We start from the raw sequence: 14,049 nt of genomic DNA, 5'->3' as shown, positions 1-14,049 counted from the left end.
TGTGTAGGCAGCAGAAAAGTTCTGTCTCCTGTAGCATAGTCTCTACTGTGTTCATCAGACTCTTGCTATCAGGGCTTCTTGTCCCCTACTGCATCACTACAGATTATGCATTCTGTCTTTGCTGCCTGCTAAGCAGCTACCTCTGAAGAAGCTGCAGCTGCCTGTCTTGGGAGCTTTAAATGCTGGCATTTCTTGGTAGCAACAGCACTACAAGTCTTGAATTTCCATGGCCAACTCTGTTTTCATGTCCCATTCAAACCACGTCCTGAGCCCTTCAAATGACTTTAGGGGGGAATGAACTACATATTGACCTCACAAGACAGAATTCTGCCCTGCTTCCAAAGTGATAATCAGCAATTCATTACAAGACAGTGAACTTGCGTAGTGAGATCCCAGTTGGGTCGGTTTCTGGAGAGCAAGATGAGTGCCATTGTGCCTGGCAGGAGGCACCACCAGCCAGAAGGAGAAGGGATAGAGTCACAAGCGCCACGTTCTTGCGAGGGAAGCCTTGTTATACCCGCGAGCTCTCTTCCCACCATATCCTCGCATCACTTCAATTTACAGCGGCAGCATTAGGAGGACCGGCTCGGCTCCAGTCTCCGCAGCATCTCCAGGGACCGCTCCCGGCCGAACGGGCGCTCTCACCCGGGCGCTCTGTGCCGGTTCGCCGGCCCCTGTCTCTGCCAGGAGAGGGCGGGCACCCCATTCCTTTTCGCTGCTGGGGCGGAGGACGAGGCGCGGGCAGCCCCCGGGCAGAGGCAGGGACAGGGATGGGGCAGGCAGGAGCCGCCCCCGCGCGGGGCGGAGGGAGCGCTGGGTACTGGCTCCTCGCCCCGTGTATCCACCCGGGAGGTGGCCCCGGCGCTGCCTGAGCCGCAGCCGCTTCCCTTCGCTCCCGCCCTCCCTCTCTCCCTCCCCCGTCCCCACCTCTCCTCCAAAACCGCAGGAGTCGCTACGGCTCCGCTTCACTCTCTCCCAGCGGCGGAGGGGGGCGAGGGGCCCTCCGCGCAGGCACGGCCCGGGGCGGGAGCAGCCCCGCATCGTCCCCGCCGCCCCCCTGCCATGGCCGGTGTCGCGGCCCAGCGCTGACGATGCTGCTGGGCGCCCCGCGGCCGGGCGGCTGGGATCGCAGCCGGGTGGGCGAGAGGCTGCAAGCGGCCCTCGCCGGCCTCCAGGAGCTCCAGGTGCTTCGGGAGAAGCAGCGGGAGCTGGTGCGGGCCGCCCTGGCCATGCCGCAGCGGCCGGCGGCGGGCGGAGAACAGCAGCCCCTGTCCGCCCACAGCAAGGAGCACCGTCTGGAGGTCACCCTCTCCGCCCTGAAGGAGCAGCTGGTAAGGGATCGCAGTGCGCGGGACGCCGCGCTGCCCGGCTCCGTGAGCCCAGCCGCGGTGCCGAGCGCGGCGGACAGAAGCGCCCCTGGGCTGTCAGACACCCGGCTCCCCTTCGGGAGCCGCCGGCGCCGTGCCGGCACCGAGGGCGGGCGGGGCGCTGCAGCCGCGGCCCCTGCGCTGCTCCCCAACGCCGGCCGCGGTTCCTCCGCGGGCAGGGGCGGTCGGGCGAGCCCCGCCACAGCCGCTGTAGCGGGCGGGCGCTGCCGCGGCTCAGGCGAGGCTCGCCCGGGCGGCCCGGAGCGGGCAGTGCCGGCGGCGGGCGCCGTGCCAGCGGGAGCGCTGGGGAGAAGTTGTTAACCCGGCACCGCTCATTCATCGGAGCCGAGGAGTAGGCGATGATTAACTTCAGTAACAGAGCGCTCAGCTCTCAGTGGCAGCAGCCGTTTGCATAGGAGATCAGAGACACGCGGGCTGGGATACACCTGCACAAGCGCTCGGGGCTTTGGGTGGGTGGGTGCGCGCACACCTCTGCGCCTCCCCCCGGGAGCGCGCACCGCTGTGCGCCAGCGGGAGCCCATCCGCCGGGAAACGCTTCGTGGGACGGCAGTACTTTGTTCTTTCCACGGATTGCATGATCAAAAGGGAGGAATAACTGAATGCCAGACCTTGTATTTGAAGTGCTGCACCGGCCACTTATACAGAGGTTTTTTTGAAACTAAAAAACAATTCTGATTTGTAGCTGTACCGAGTTTCATAGCTGAGACGATAATCAAAGGGTAAAGGGCTTTAATCTCTAGTATAGGCAATTACACACTTCAGTAAACTCAGACTTAATTCAGAATCCTTTCCCTCCCTGTACTGGTGCAAGTCTTGGCCATCAGTTATCCATCAGGTGTGAAAACAGAGGGGCTGTTCACTCTCCGTAGGCAGCTTTCTCAGGCAGCACCTCAGGATAAAATGGGCTTTAACCTTCAGGGAAACCTAGCCACCACTGTGTGAAAACACAGCGACAGGCATATCTTGATTAAATTATGAAAATACAAGGCAAGTGGACAGCCAGCCATTTGATTACCCGTCATTGATAGTCTTAAGTAATGGCTCTACTTTTTTTTTTTTTTTTTTAATTGAGCAAAAGAATTTAAGGCATTTATTGCCTGTTTGAGGCCAGTGGGGTAACAGAATCACACAATGAGCTCTGGTCATAGGGACTGTACTTCTTTTCGTGTCAGCTGTCGTGCTGTAATTACTCATTTGTTGTAATATTTTTCAAATAAAATATCAAAATAGAAGATTAATTTGTCAGGATTTTACTTGCACCTTACAAGGCTGGCTTTCCAAGAACATGGGAGAAACTAGCTATTAAAATGGAAGGAAAAAGAGGCTGCCCATTAATTGCTGCCCTTTAGAAATGCAGTTGAGTGGACTCAAGAATAACTCTGCACACCTCCGGAGAGGGACGGATTTCACCAGTAGGTGCCAGTGCAATTATAGGAAACGTGTCTCTTGGGATGCCTGGGAGGGAAGTGTTCATAAAGATTCAGGATGACTCAGAAGTACACAAATCCAGGTACAGGTTCTTCAGCAAAAATACAGTTGTGCTTGAAGTAGTAATACAGAGCTCTTCTGATTGACCCGTGGCTGCTGGAGGCTTTTCAAACTGTACTGTTCAGGCCTCCTGGTAGCTTTGTTGGTTTTTTCCCCCTGCAAATTGCAGATGTGTATCTGAGTAGAGGTACATACCTCAAGCTTCCTTAATAGCAAAGTAAACCCAGTTGAAAACAGGCTTTTCACAGTCATTTTAGAAGTAGTTCACTGATCTAGGTTCTCAGTGACCACAGGCTGAAAACTTTCCCAGTGACTCATGAGCAGTGTATTGCACTTAAAACCCGTGAAAGTTCTGTTCATGATTGCAGGAAATGAAGTTAAAATTGAAAACAACAGAAAATGCAAAGCGCAGCATTACTCAAGGAGTGATGCATCTTCAGCAGCAACAACAACCGTTGATGTTGGCCCATGGAGGGTACAATGTGTGATGACTGCTCTCTAAGCTTTCAGATTGAGAAACTCATTAACAGTGTAAATGTAACATTTCCTTGCAGTGCACCTTGCTCCAGATTTCAAGGAGGACTGTAGCCCTGAGCTTTAGTGTAGTCACAGTTTAATTCATAAAAAGTTTGGTCCTCACAACATAGAATGAGAAAGCTTTGTCAGCTGAAAGGCTCAAGGCATCTTAGCAATGGAAACAAGGCAGATAAAAAGTCAAGCCAGGCTTCTTCTATAATGGTAGGGTGAGAAACAGGAGACCAGAGGCAGAAACCTTAAGGACTTGATCTGACTACTGGGAATAATAGAGCAGAGACATCAGATGTCTTAGACTCCACATGTGGATGCCATTTCAGAATCTCAGTCTCTTCCCCAACAACATGTACCAGAGACAGTGATCAGCTGGCCTTCTAGCACTCTGCTCTAGGCACTCTGCTGCCCCTAACAGTCATGCCCTTTTTGCCCTAACCAGTGGCTCTTTTTGGTGGCCAAGGTCGTTTCTGACAACTGCACATTACTACAGCACAGGCAGGGTCAATTCTGTAGCAGAAGAGGAGCAGAGTTAAGTGATGCCACCCACTATCAGAGATCCTGAAGGTGCTAAACTTCTCTTAGCCAAACATCATGGTGATAAAGAGGAAAGAGATGCAAATTCAGGCTAATGCAAAGAAAGAAATCCATTATTGCTGTCAGTGTAGGTGGATATCGAAGCTTGCAATATCCAGTATGTTCTCAGCTCTTTCCTCAGAGAACATATTTATAAACCTTATTTTATTTTATTTTATTTTATTTGAATCTGATTATTTTGTTTTGCAAGCTTTCAGGTGGTTTATGATGTTATAAAAATGTGAGAAGGGACACATTATACTGAATAGATAAAAACAAACAGTTGGTACCCTGCATTTTACACAGATTTTTTTTCCCTTTAGGTAATTTTACATAGAAGAAAACATCTTTTAAACCAGGGACTTAAGTGGGTGGTATGGTGATACTTCAGATTTGCCTCCCCAAAACTGTAGCCCGTTGATAGTACATGTTGTTTGGTCTCACACTGTGCAGTGTCCAGAAGTCTTCACAGCTGCATTGCCCAAAGCAAACAGATGACTTTACCTGTAAGGTTTTGTCACATGTAAAATTCATGTGGTGAGTAGAGGAAGAGTGTATTTAGGGGTTACTGTTTTGAACGCTGCCCAGTGTGGGTATTGGAGCGATAACAGCTTGAAACAAACACACCGGAAAAGTCATTCTTATCCAAATGGTTTGAGGAATGCCTCTCCTCTTAGAGTGCAGAAGTAGTTAACTGAAAGATCAAAGCAGGGTCAGTGGCTGGAAACATGAAAACCCAATGGTGTGAGGCACCATAAAAGGGTTAAAAACGATGATGTAAATTATGTGTGTTGGTTAAAATGCTGTGAAAGCGCAGACAGAACCTGGAGGTATAATAAATAATGTTTGAATACCTGAGAGCCTTGTGGCCTCTCTGTCATTAATCAGAAACCACAGACTGAGGGATTGGCTGGCAAAACATTAATCATTAAGCAATTAATTCCAGCCCTCAAAACAAAACTTTGTGATTTCCTGAGTAGGTGGGATTGAAGAAGGCATGGCATGGTTTTGCTTTTTTACCACAAAATAAAGAAGTACTGAGGAGGTCATACATCCATCATTCAGATGGAATAGAAAATCTCCTTTATTATCCATTTCTTCCCCTCTTTTTTGTTTATGTGAAACAGGAAGAGGGAAATCAGGGAAAATCACTCACTGTGGATTTCCCTAGGAAGCAGTAATGAGCCTCTTGAGTTTAAACCTTTCTAGATGTGTGACTCTAACAAAAAGGGCTTTATTTCTTGTGTCTTATATGTTCCTCCAGTCCTCTTTAAAAGCATGTATAAATAGATTTTTTTTTCTTCTCAGCAGCATCACCAGCCTCAAGAGTTCTCTTGTGAAACTCAGGGCATCTGTTTTGTTTTTCTTACAATTTCTAATAATTTACTGATTACCTTAGGATCTCAGCTTTTTTTTCTTTTAGTATTTATAGGTATGGAGAAACCTATGCAAATGTTAAAAACTAAATAATTCATACAAAAGGAAGGAGGTAAAAACATGTGCATACCAATCTTGATTTTCTGTAGGTCATTTAATTTTAAGATACTTTAATTGGTTCAAAGGACACAGATCTTTTTATTTTTATATATTTGAGGTTGGAAATGCTGCTAGAGCTTCCACTTGTGTTTTTAAATATGAAATGGACACATAAAGAAGAATTTTAATGATATTTTTCTTACCATTACTGAGTTGAAACCCATCCCCCTTGAGGGCTGAGCAATCAACTTCAAGACACCACCTTTCTATAAAGTACTGTAGGATGGATGGTGAGGTGTGATATAATTAGAAGCTGCCTAAATAGTGGCAGGGCTTTAGATAACTTGCCAGGTGCCACGTGAGAAGTTTGTGACAGAAACCAACTGTGGTTCTTTGGCTGGTACCTCGCGCCTGGCCTTCTGCCTTGCCAAGCTGACGGCACAAACAGTGGGGCAGCAACTGCAGGAGCTGTTACCTCAGATCAGCCTGGTCACTGGCTGCAGCAGGCAGCACGTCTAGTTGCTGGCTTCTGAACGATTATTCATCATTTGTTTTAAATACAGTAATTTCCCCACCATATTCAAATGCCACCTTCTCCTTCCAGGAAATGGGTGGAGATATCTGGCCACAAGACAAGCAAGGAAAACCTGCAGTAAAATAGATGGCACAATTCTTGCATTGTATCCTTTCAACTATAAAGATGTGTCATCAAAGCCAGGGATTTTACTGGAGTGGGCATGCTGCCTTTACTTGGTAGGGCAATAAGATGCCTCAGCCACAGTGGTTTTCTTTCATCTGGCAGATCTTAAGAGTCCCTGCAGACAATCCATAACATTTACATCTTCTTCTGGCTCAGATCCAGCATATGGCAACGTGCAGCGCAATAAGGATACGTTAAGTTAAAAGACTTCTGTCATATTTAGAGGTACAGTTCCTGCCATGGGTATAACAAAAAAGCCAAAGGTTAAAGTACCTTCAGAGTGAGTTTTGAGAACATGTTTAGCTGGGCAGAAGACAATGTATATGAAGAAACAAAATGTTTTGTCCATGTCCATTAGGTCAGTCTCATTACAGAGAGCCACTGCAGCAGTCCCTAGCTAAGGAAAACACTTCATGAGAGTAGAATCTTGCTGGCACAGATGGCTGAATTCATGCATTGCTGCTGAGATTCTGACTGTGATTATTCTTCATTTCCTCCTTCTTGCCTTGATTTAGTCTCGTTTGAGGAGACAGGATGTCGGCTTGAAAAGCCACCTGGATCAGCTGGACCAGCGAATAAGTGAGTTGAAATTGGACGTCAGTAAGACCTCCAGTGAATACTTGGATAGTGACAGCCGGCCCAGCTCAGGTAATGTGCACTTGGCTGTTTATTCCCAGGAGTATGGTGCTAGGAGAATTGAAGAGTGTCAACTGCTAAGCAAAACTCTCTGTATTAGTTGGTCAGAAACGGTGCCCCATGGCTGAAGTGGATAATAGTCATCTGGTACAGCATGGGGTCACAGAGCTAGAATTTTCCTGCAATGTTGATTTAGTTAGAAAGGGCTCACTCACTCAAGCAGTATTCTTTGTGGATTATTTAATTTTTTTTTAATGAACCTTGTAGCCACACATGGAAGGAGAAAGAGACAGATTTGCGTATTTGGTATTAATTACCAAAAGGTAATAATTTGGTATTAATTACCTTGTGCAGTGTAGAATGACCATTGGTAAAATGGCTAGACTACTTAAAAGAAGTGGAGACCAATATCAACACTCTGCTTGTATCCATGGAGGATTCTGAACCTCACTAGGGCTTTGAAAATCACTATTGCAGTGCTCCTGTCAAATGAATTTATGTAGAAGCAAAACAGCACTATTAAAGGACACTGAGAAAAACTACCTCTACAGAGTAAAGCTCTCATGGACAGAAAGATACTGGGTATCAAGTTTCTGGTCTGATTCACAGAGAGAGCTGTACTTCAGACTTTTATAGCTAGGATGTCTGTCAAAACCGGTTTCTGTTATCTAGTCAAACACAATGAAAGTAGCTCTTTTAAACAGAATTTTTGCAAAGCCTCAAGTCTTCAGTGAGACAAGGAGATTTTTTTTTTTTATTAAACATACAGATTTGTAGCCTGGTACTTAAAAGGCGTGTAAAAAGTGCAAGTTTCTGTTGTTTAAGTTCAGGAGTTGTTCACTTAGGCACAGTTCAAAAGAAAATATTCCTTCTCTGTTATAGAGAGGAATAATAAAATTTCATACTTTGAATTTGTACAAAGCCTTTTTTAATGCTTCCACGATTACTGGAAATTATCTCAATAGCTGGAGAGAGAAGGTAGTCTTCTCCATTTTCTGCCCTTAGACATTCCAGCTGTTATAGACTTGGCAGCTCTGATCACAGGGTAGTTTTGCTCTGTCCAATCCACTCATCTAATCCGTGCTTGTATGCACCTAGTACAAGTTACAACAGTGTCAGAGGGCCCTGTCTTACACCAGTTGCATCATAATCCCCAAAGAGATTCCCCAGTGAAGAACTGGGCATGATGGTGCAGCACTTCATCCCATCCCACCCTCAGAACTAAGCAGGCATGTGTGTGCCAAGCTGGCTCAGAGCCTAAGTAAATATGCAGAAGCCCAGTAAAGGTTACTTGAATTAAAGTGTACCTCTGCTAACGTTACCTTAATAAATGATAATAAATTTGGGCTTGTGGCACATAGCAAATGAAGATCTATTTTATTCTCTGCACTTTTCTTCTACAGAGCATGTTTAGTTGCTGTAAATATGAAATATCCTATTTATTTTTACTCTGCAGGATTCTATGACCTGAGTGATGGTGGTTCTTGCTCACTCTCCAATTCTTGCACCTCTGTGTACAGTGAGTCCATCTCCTCCTCCCACACCAGTCTCTTACCCAGCTCTCAGCACCCTAAAGCAAGGCTCAGTGTGTTTGATTACCGACCCAAGTCTGCAGATGAAACCACTGTGCACACCACCAGCTTCCAGCAGCAGGGAGCCTATGGCAGCGATGGATGTCGGATTGCAGCCAGCAGAGATGTTTCTGGGACTCCTGCCAGGTCCAGACCAAGGCCAGTTTCCACAGGTAATTTTACAGCAGAACTGGGTACTTTATTGAAGAGAAGGGCAGATTTCTGGTTATTGCTCTTAGGACCTTGTTTAGTCATGTGTAATCAATATTTATTTGTCAATTTCAATACACAAAGTGAGAGTGGATCAAAATCACAGAGCCAAACCATTTACTGTCCCACTTCCCCATGTCTCCATACTCCAGATACTTTTAAACAGTAACAAATAATAGAATTAATCAATAAAACATATGTGGGTGAGACAGGAACAAAATATTTGGGTGAGACAGGAACAAAGGATCTATGCATTTAGAAATGGAAAAATACTCTCTGAGATAAAATTGTAAAGACATATTGAGATATTTTTTTTAAGTTTCAGTATTTGAAATACCTTGTGTGAAAGTGCAGGGATGCATGAAAGATTTCAAGTAAACTCAAAATTCCCTATTTGCACGAATTAATGTTGAGTCACACAATGACTCTTTCTCGTAATTTATGATGTACAATTAGGGACAAAAAATGCCAAAAGTTAATTGACTATCTAGGGAGCAGTCATGAGCCTAAAAATTGATCAGCCATGAATTTGCATCATACCTTTAACAAAATGGACAAGTCTGTTAATATTCTAGATCTCTTGTTTCCCTTCTGTAAAGTGACATTGTATCACTTCTTATCACAGCTTCTTCCATAGCCTCAAAGCAACCTGGTGTTAGAGTGATCCAGCTAGATGTGTAGCAGTTCCATTATAGAACACATTATAGAACACACACAACACAGGAAAGCTATGGGGTACATCATTTCAAGTACTTTGCCACTCTGGAATCATTCCTACAGGTGCTTGACCTGATCTTCACTTACCTCTGGCTTGGAACAGAAACAAAGACCACCTATTCTGTACTTAGATGTGTAGACACACCTGAAGGGATGGCAGTAATTACAGCATAAAAGCAAAGTCTTCTCGAGGCTTGTCAAAGGCTGGGGCTGAAGCTGAGCTTAATGACCCATGGCTTCCATATTCAGATTGGAGACATTTTTCTCTCTCAGAAACTTTCCTGCCTTGAGACATGTTGCTGAGACTCCAGGAGCTTTATGTTTGTTTTTTTTTTTTTATATAGACTAGCACAAAAAGGGATAGCTGATACTGAGCAGGGGTATGGGAGAGAGACTGCAGACCTTCAGCCCTTCTTCATGGCTAAAGCCTCTTACTGCCTTCACAGTGAAAACCAAAAGTAATAGGGTAGTAGTGGGTATAGCTTTGAAGAAAGAATTCTTATACAGTTGACTACATTGCAGGAAGTGAAGCAAGATTTTACTTCAGAAAATTGTCATTTGGAGAGAGGAAGAAATTTCTCTTTTCCTCTCCTTAGAGGAAATTGCAAGTACAGACCAATTGCCTTTTCTTTCATTGGCAAGCAGAAAGCTTGCTGAGACATTGCAAGCACAAGGTGCTTTTGACTCCTTCCTGGTTTGTTTGCAAAAGAGCGCAGCATTACACACTGCCAACAATTTCCCAAAGAATTTTTGTTATGAAATTAGGTTGTTAGGTTGTCAGCCCAACCTTTGTTGTGGCAGGTCTGTACATGGGTAGGACACTGCAGACCACCCCTGAATTTTGCGGTCTTCTAAAAGCTTGCTGTGACAGGACATAGATGGTCATCAAGTGACTGTTCACATAGTTTGTGAATGATGTGGTTAAATGGGATGTTGAGTTCGTGATAGCATGAAGCACCCATGAAATTGGTTAGCTTGAGGATTTGTTGGCACTAAAGTCTGCATTGTAGTACAGAGAAATCCAAGCTAACTGGTTCCAGAATTCTTGATCCCAGAGGTAACGCAGCACCATTGTGCTCTCTTGAATGACATGTCTGGATGGAACAACCTTTCTTCACACAAGAACACACCCGCTCCTCTCTGTGCTCAGGAGATGCTGCTGGGAGAAGGGAGCTGCAGTCAAGAAGAGTAAATTACAGCAATCTTGACAACACTCCAAAAATAGAAGAGATAGGAGTTGGTGTCTATAAATGTAATCTTCAGGGGCTACACTTCCCACATGCCTGAGTAGTTAGCCTTAGATTTTATTCCTCTGTGAAAATAAAGATTCTTCAGTTCATTCTTCTATGACTTCTCTGCCAAGAACTAAAAATAATCCCTTGGTTTTGTCTAGTTGGGTTCCTGCTGGTCTGTGACATTTTAGGACTTTTTTGTATATGCACGGATTTACTTTCTAAGTAAAAAATCTAAGTAGTACAGTTTAAATTTTCTGCAAAGGTAAAAGTTTTACTATTTGCATTAAAAGGCATTTTAAATTCTGTTATGCTTAGGTGATAAAAGCTTTAAAGTAATTCATTGACCTTGGAAGACTGAAATTACTTTCTTTATCCATGCTACTGATTTTAGTAAAAGCTATCACATCTCTGATATATCACTTCTGGCATGAACCGGGTTGAATGTAATTGTCTATGATTTAATTAGGTTGTTTATTTTCATCCACCATATAGGTGACTTGGAAAGACTCATTCCAGCGGACACTAGATTACAGATTGAAATGGATCCCAAATCTATGTTGCCTTTGTGCCATAATGGAGACATGCACTTGCTCAGCATCGATCCTAAATTCCAGAATGACTTGGTCTCCAAGAATGGCATTGATGTGTATCCTTACCCAAGCCCCCTCCATGCAGTGGCTTTACAAAGTCCCCTTTTCTCCCTGGTGGGAACATCCCCAAAATCAGACTTCCAGGCTCCTCCCAGCAAACCTATGCCTAGTACAACAGGTCCCAGCTTGATCAAGACTAGGCCAACCACTGAGGTCAAGCCGGGGGGTTACATCAATAAATTGCTGCAGCTGACGAGATGCAAAGGGAGCAGTCGGGCTGAGGCCAGTGAGTGGGTCTCACCAAAGAGCCAGCCAGCTGCAATGCACCAGAGACTCATTATAACCCCCAGCGCCGGTGGAGTGAAAATTAACAGCAGCAGTAGCCAGCTGGAAAAACAGATGAGTTCTCTGGAGAGTAACAAAGCTGAAGGGAAGCTGTCAATAGAGGTGCCAGAGGGGGAGTGTGCCAAGCAGCAGGAGACCATGAGCTGTATGAATGAAGAACAGTCATCCACTCGGCCTGACACAGAGCCATCAGCTGTGAATAGTTGTTATCCTGCCAAGTCAGCAGCAAGGGGCTCTCCTCTGGCAGAAGAAACAGAGAGCAGCATGGAGCGCAGTTTGTCCTACTCACAGCTGTGTCAAGAGGACTCTAGCCCAGACACCTGGAATGCTAAAGCTGTCCCACCCAAAAAACTGCCCATCAAAAGGTGTGGCAATGCCAAATTGGCTTACACTGGGGGTCATGAACGAGTGGCACGAGCTGAGTTTGTCCATGCTCAATTTGTCCCTGCAGAATCCCATCAAGTCCGGGTAAAGTTTGCCAGCTCCAAAACAAAGGCAGTGAAGATAAAGAGGAGGAACAGTGAAAAGGTCGTTCGGCCTGGGAAGCAAGCCTTCTGCGTGGAGAAGGTGAGAGGGCCTCATGGGGCCACCAAGCTGCCTGTTGAGTGGAATCAGCTCCAAAGACCACAAGGAATGAAGAGCCTCATGCGGAGACCTTCATATTCTGGTGACATGGCTGGCAGATCGTGCTCAGAGTCCAGTCTGTTCCCAGTGCAGGTCAGGCTCCCCACTGTGCCGTCCAGGCCAGAGCTCTACGGAGCCTCTGCCAATGCACTGTATTCCCTGGAAGCAGCTTGTGCAGACACAGGCAGCAGGAAGAAGCAGCGCAAGTGGCAGTCTACGGTGGAGATCTCTGCCAAGGCCCCGCCGGCCGGCCTGGCTCACAGCTTTGGCCTGGGAGCGCCGAGGCAGCCAGCGAGGAGAGCCGGCATCCTGCACAGCGTCAGCACTAGGGCTCGCTCCAAGGGGCAGCCGCACGGAGATTGTGCCAAGAGCGAGTCAGACCACTCCGAGTACTCTGCAGAGTGCGCCTCCCTCTTTCACTCCACCATCGCAGAGACCAGCGAAGGGGAGGTCAGCGATTTCACAGCCAACCGGTTCGGGGACAGCGAGTCCAGTGAAGGCGACTGGGATGGCAGCAGTAACAGTAGCAGCCTTGCTCTTGACTATGATGAGGGGGATGAAAGTGAGCTGATTTGGCCTGAAGGTTCAGTCAGACAATCCGTGACTGTCCAGACTTCTTCCAAGCCTATTCCTCCAGTGCCCAAAATCTGTCGCATCAAAGCTTCCAAGGCACTGAAGATGAAGATAAGGAGGTTCCAACCTGCCTCTCTGAAGGTCATGACCATGGTGTAAGGGAGAGCAAGCATCTATTTCTTACAGTGAGACATCCTGCTGGATGTCTATTTGCATTTGCAAAATAAAAGGACTTTCTTAAAGGAACTGTGAATAATCCCTGAGTCTGCATAAGGGATCTTGTTTGTTAATGGCTGAACATAAATGTCACTGTATGTAAATCCCTCTTTTGCCATTTATTCTGTAAATATGAAGCTCTGTGTATATTATGTGATGACTTTTTTAATTATTCAAAAGGGTCACCATGGTGAAAATGAAAACAACCTCCCCTGTAAGATTTTACAGGCAGGCCCTTGGTGGTTTTTTAACCATATGCACCCACAGAATCAGTCCAGACATAAAGACTTGCTAAGAAGAAAGTGTACTTCCCTCTTGCAGTCTGACGTCTCTATTAACCATCTAGCTGTTATTGTGGTCATATGGAAAATCTCTGTTTCCTACAGTTTTATTTTATTTCAGATCAGCCATCCCATACCTTCTCCCAAACACTGGGAGGATGAATCTGTTCTTCCGTAAAAACATAGTGTGCTTAATCAAGAAGGCAAGTGTATTTGTGAATGAGAACAAGACTTCTTTTTGCTTCCTTTTTTTTTTTCCAAATAGCATTGGGTTGTTTTTTCAACCCCCCTCTTTACAATGTTCCATGTTATTGTTCATTTGTTGAATGGATGAAAGAACATGAGGGCCACATGCCACAGTGTGTGTTTAGCTGGGACTGAGATAATAGCTTTGCCCTGAAGTTGCAAACTCAATAAATACTATTTAATGTACTGAAAATTATGCTTGTGTGACTTTTTGATGTCAGAAAATTATTCTGGTCTCTGATATGAAATAGTTCTGTGTTTTTATGATCACTGTGCAGAGGGGTTTTTTTCTATATTCAGAGGATCACTGTAGCTCAGTAAAACCAGGGTCTGCTCACCCTCTGCCTCAGGAAAGCTTTTTCAGCACCTCATTCTAAATAAAAGAATTTGAAAATGGTGTTTTTATTGAGGACAGGGTAGTGTTTAACTGACTCACCTAAAGTGATGCAATTTTTTCAGAAGAAACTCTTAATTTAAAACATATATTTATGTATATGTAATGTGTTTTGAATGCATTTAAGGGCACTGATGTGAAGCTTTGTATCAGTGTCTAAACTGAAGAAGTAATTTTGTGACTTCTCACAAAATGAATTTTTTGTGTTCAGACAAGCAGTCCTAATTCTTTCCCCTGAGCACAGCAATCTGGAAG

General features: G+C 45.3%; 1 protein-coding gene across 1 annotated transcript; it reads left to right on the top strand.

Annotated features, from left to right (window-relative positions):
- Nucleotides 1-564: 564 nt before the first annotated feature.
- Nucleotides 565-13,593, top strand: DACT2 (dishevelled binding antagonist of beta catenin 2). Its single transcript, XM_005486465.3, has 4 exons — nt 565-1,331; nt 6,672-6,804; nt 8,249-8,536; nt 11,018-13,593. Exons 1-4 carry the CDS (start codon nt 1,092-1,094, stop codon nt 12,814-12,816), a joined length of 2,460 nt encoding a protein of 819 aa, XP_005486522.2. The 5' UTR covers nt 565-1,091; the 3' UTR covers nt 12,817-13,593.
- The last annotated feature ends 456 nt before the right edge of the window (nt 13,594-14,049 follow it).

Source organism: Zonotrichia albicollis, chromosome 3 (genome assembly GCF_047830755.1).
Source record: "Zonotrichia albicollis isolate bZonAlb1 chromosome 3, bZonAlb1.hap1, whole genome shotgun sequence".
In the NCBI taxonomy this organism is placed as follows: Eukaryota; Metazoa; Chordata; class Aves; order Passeriformes; family Passerellidae; genus Zonotrichia; species Zonotrichia albicollis.
The sequence above is the reverse complement of the archived record's forward strand: the minus strand, read 5'-3'. Positions and strand labels throughout refer to the sequence as shown.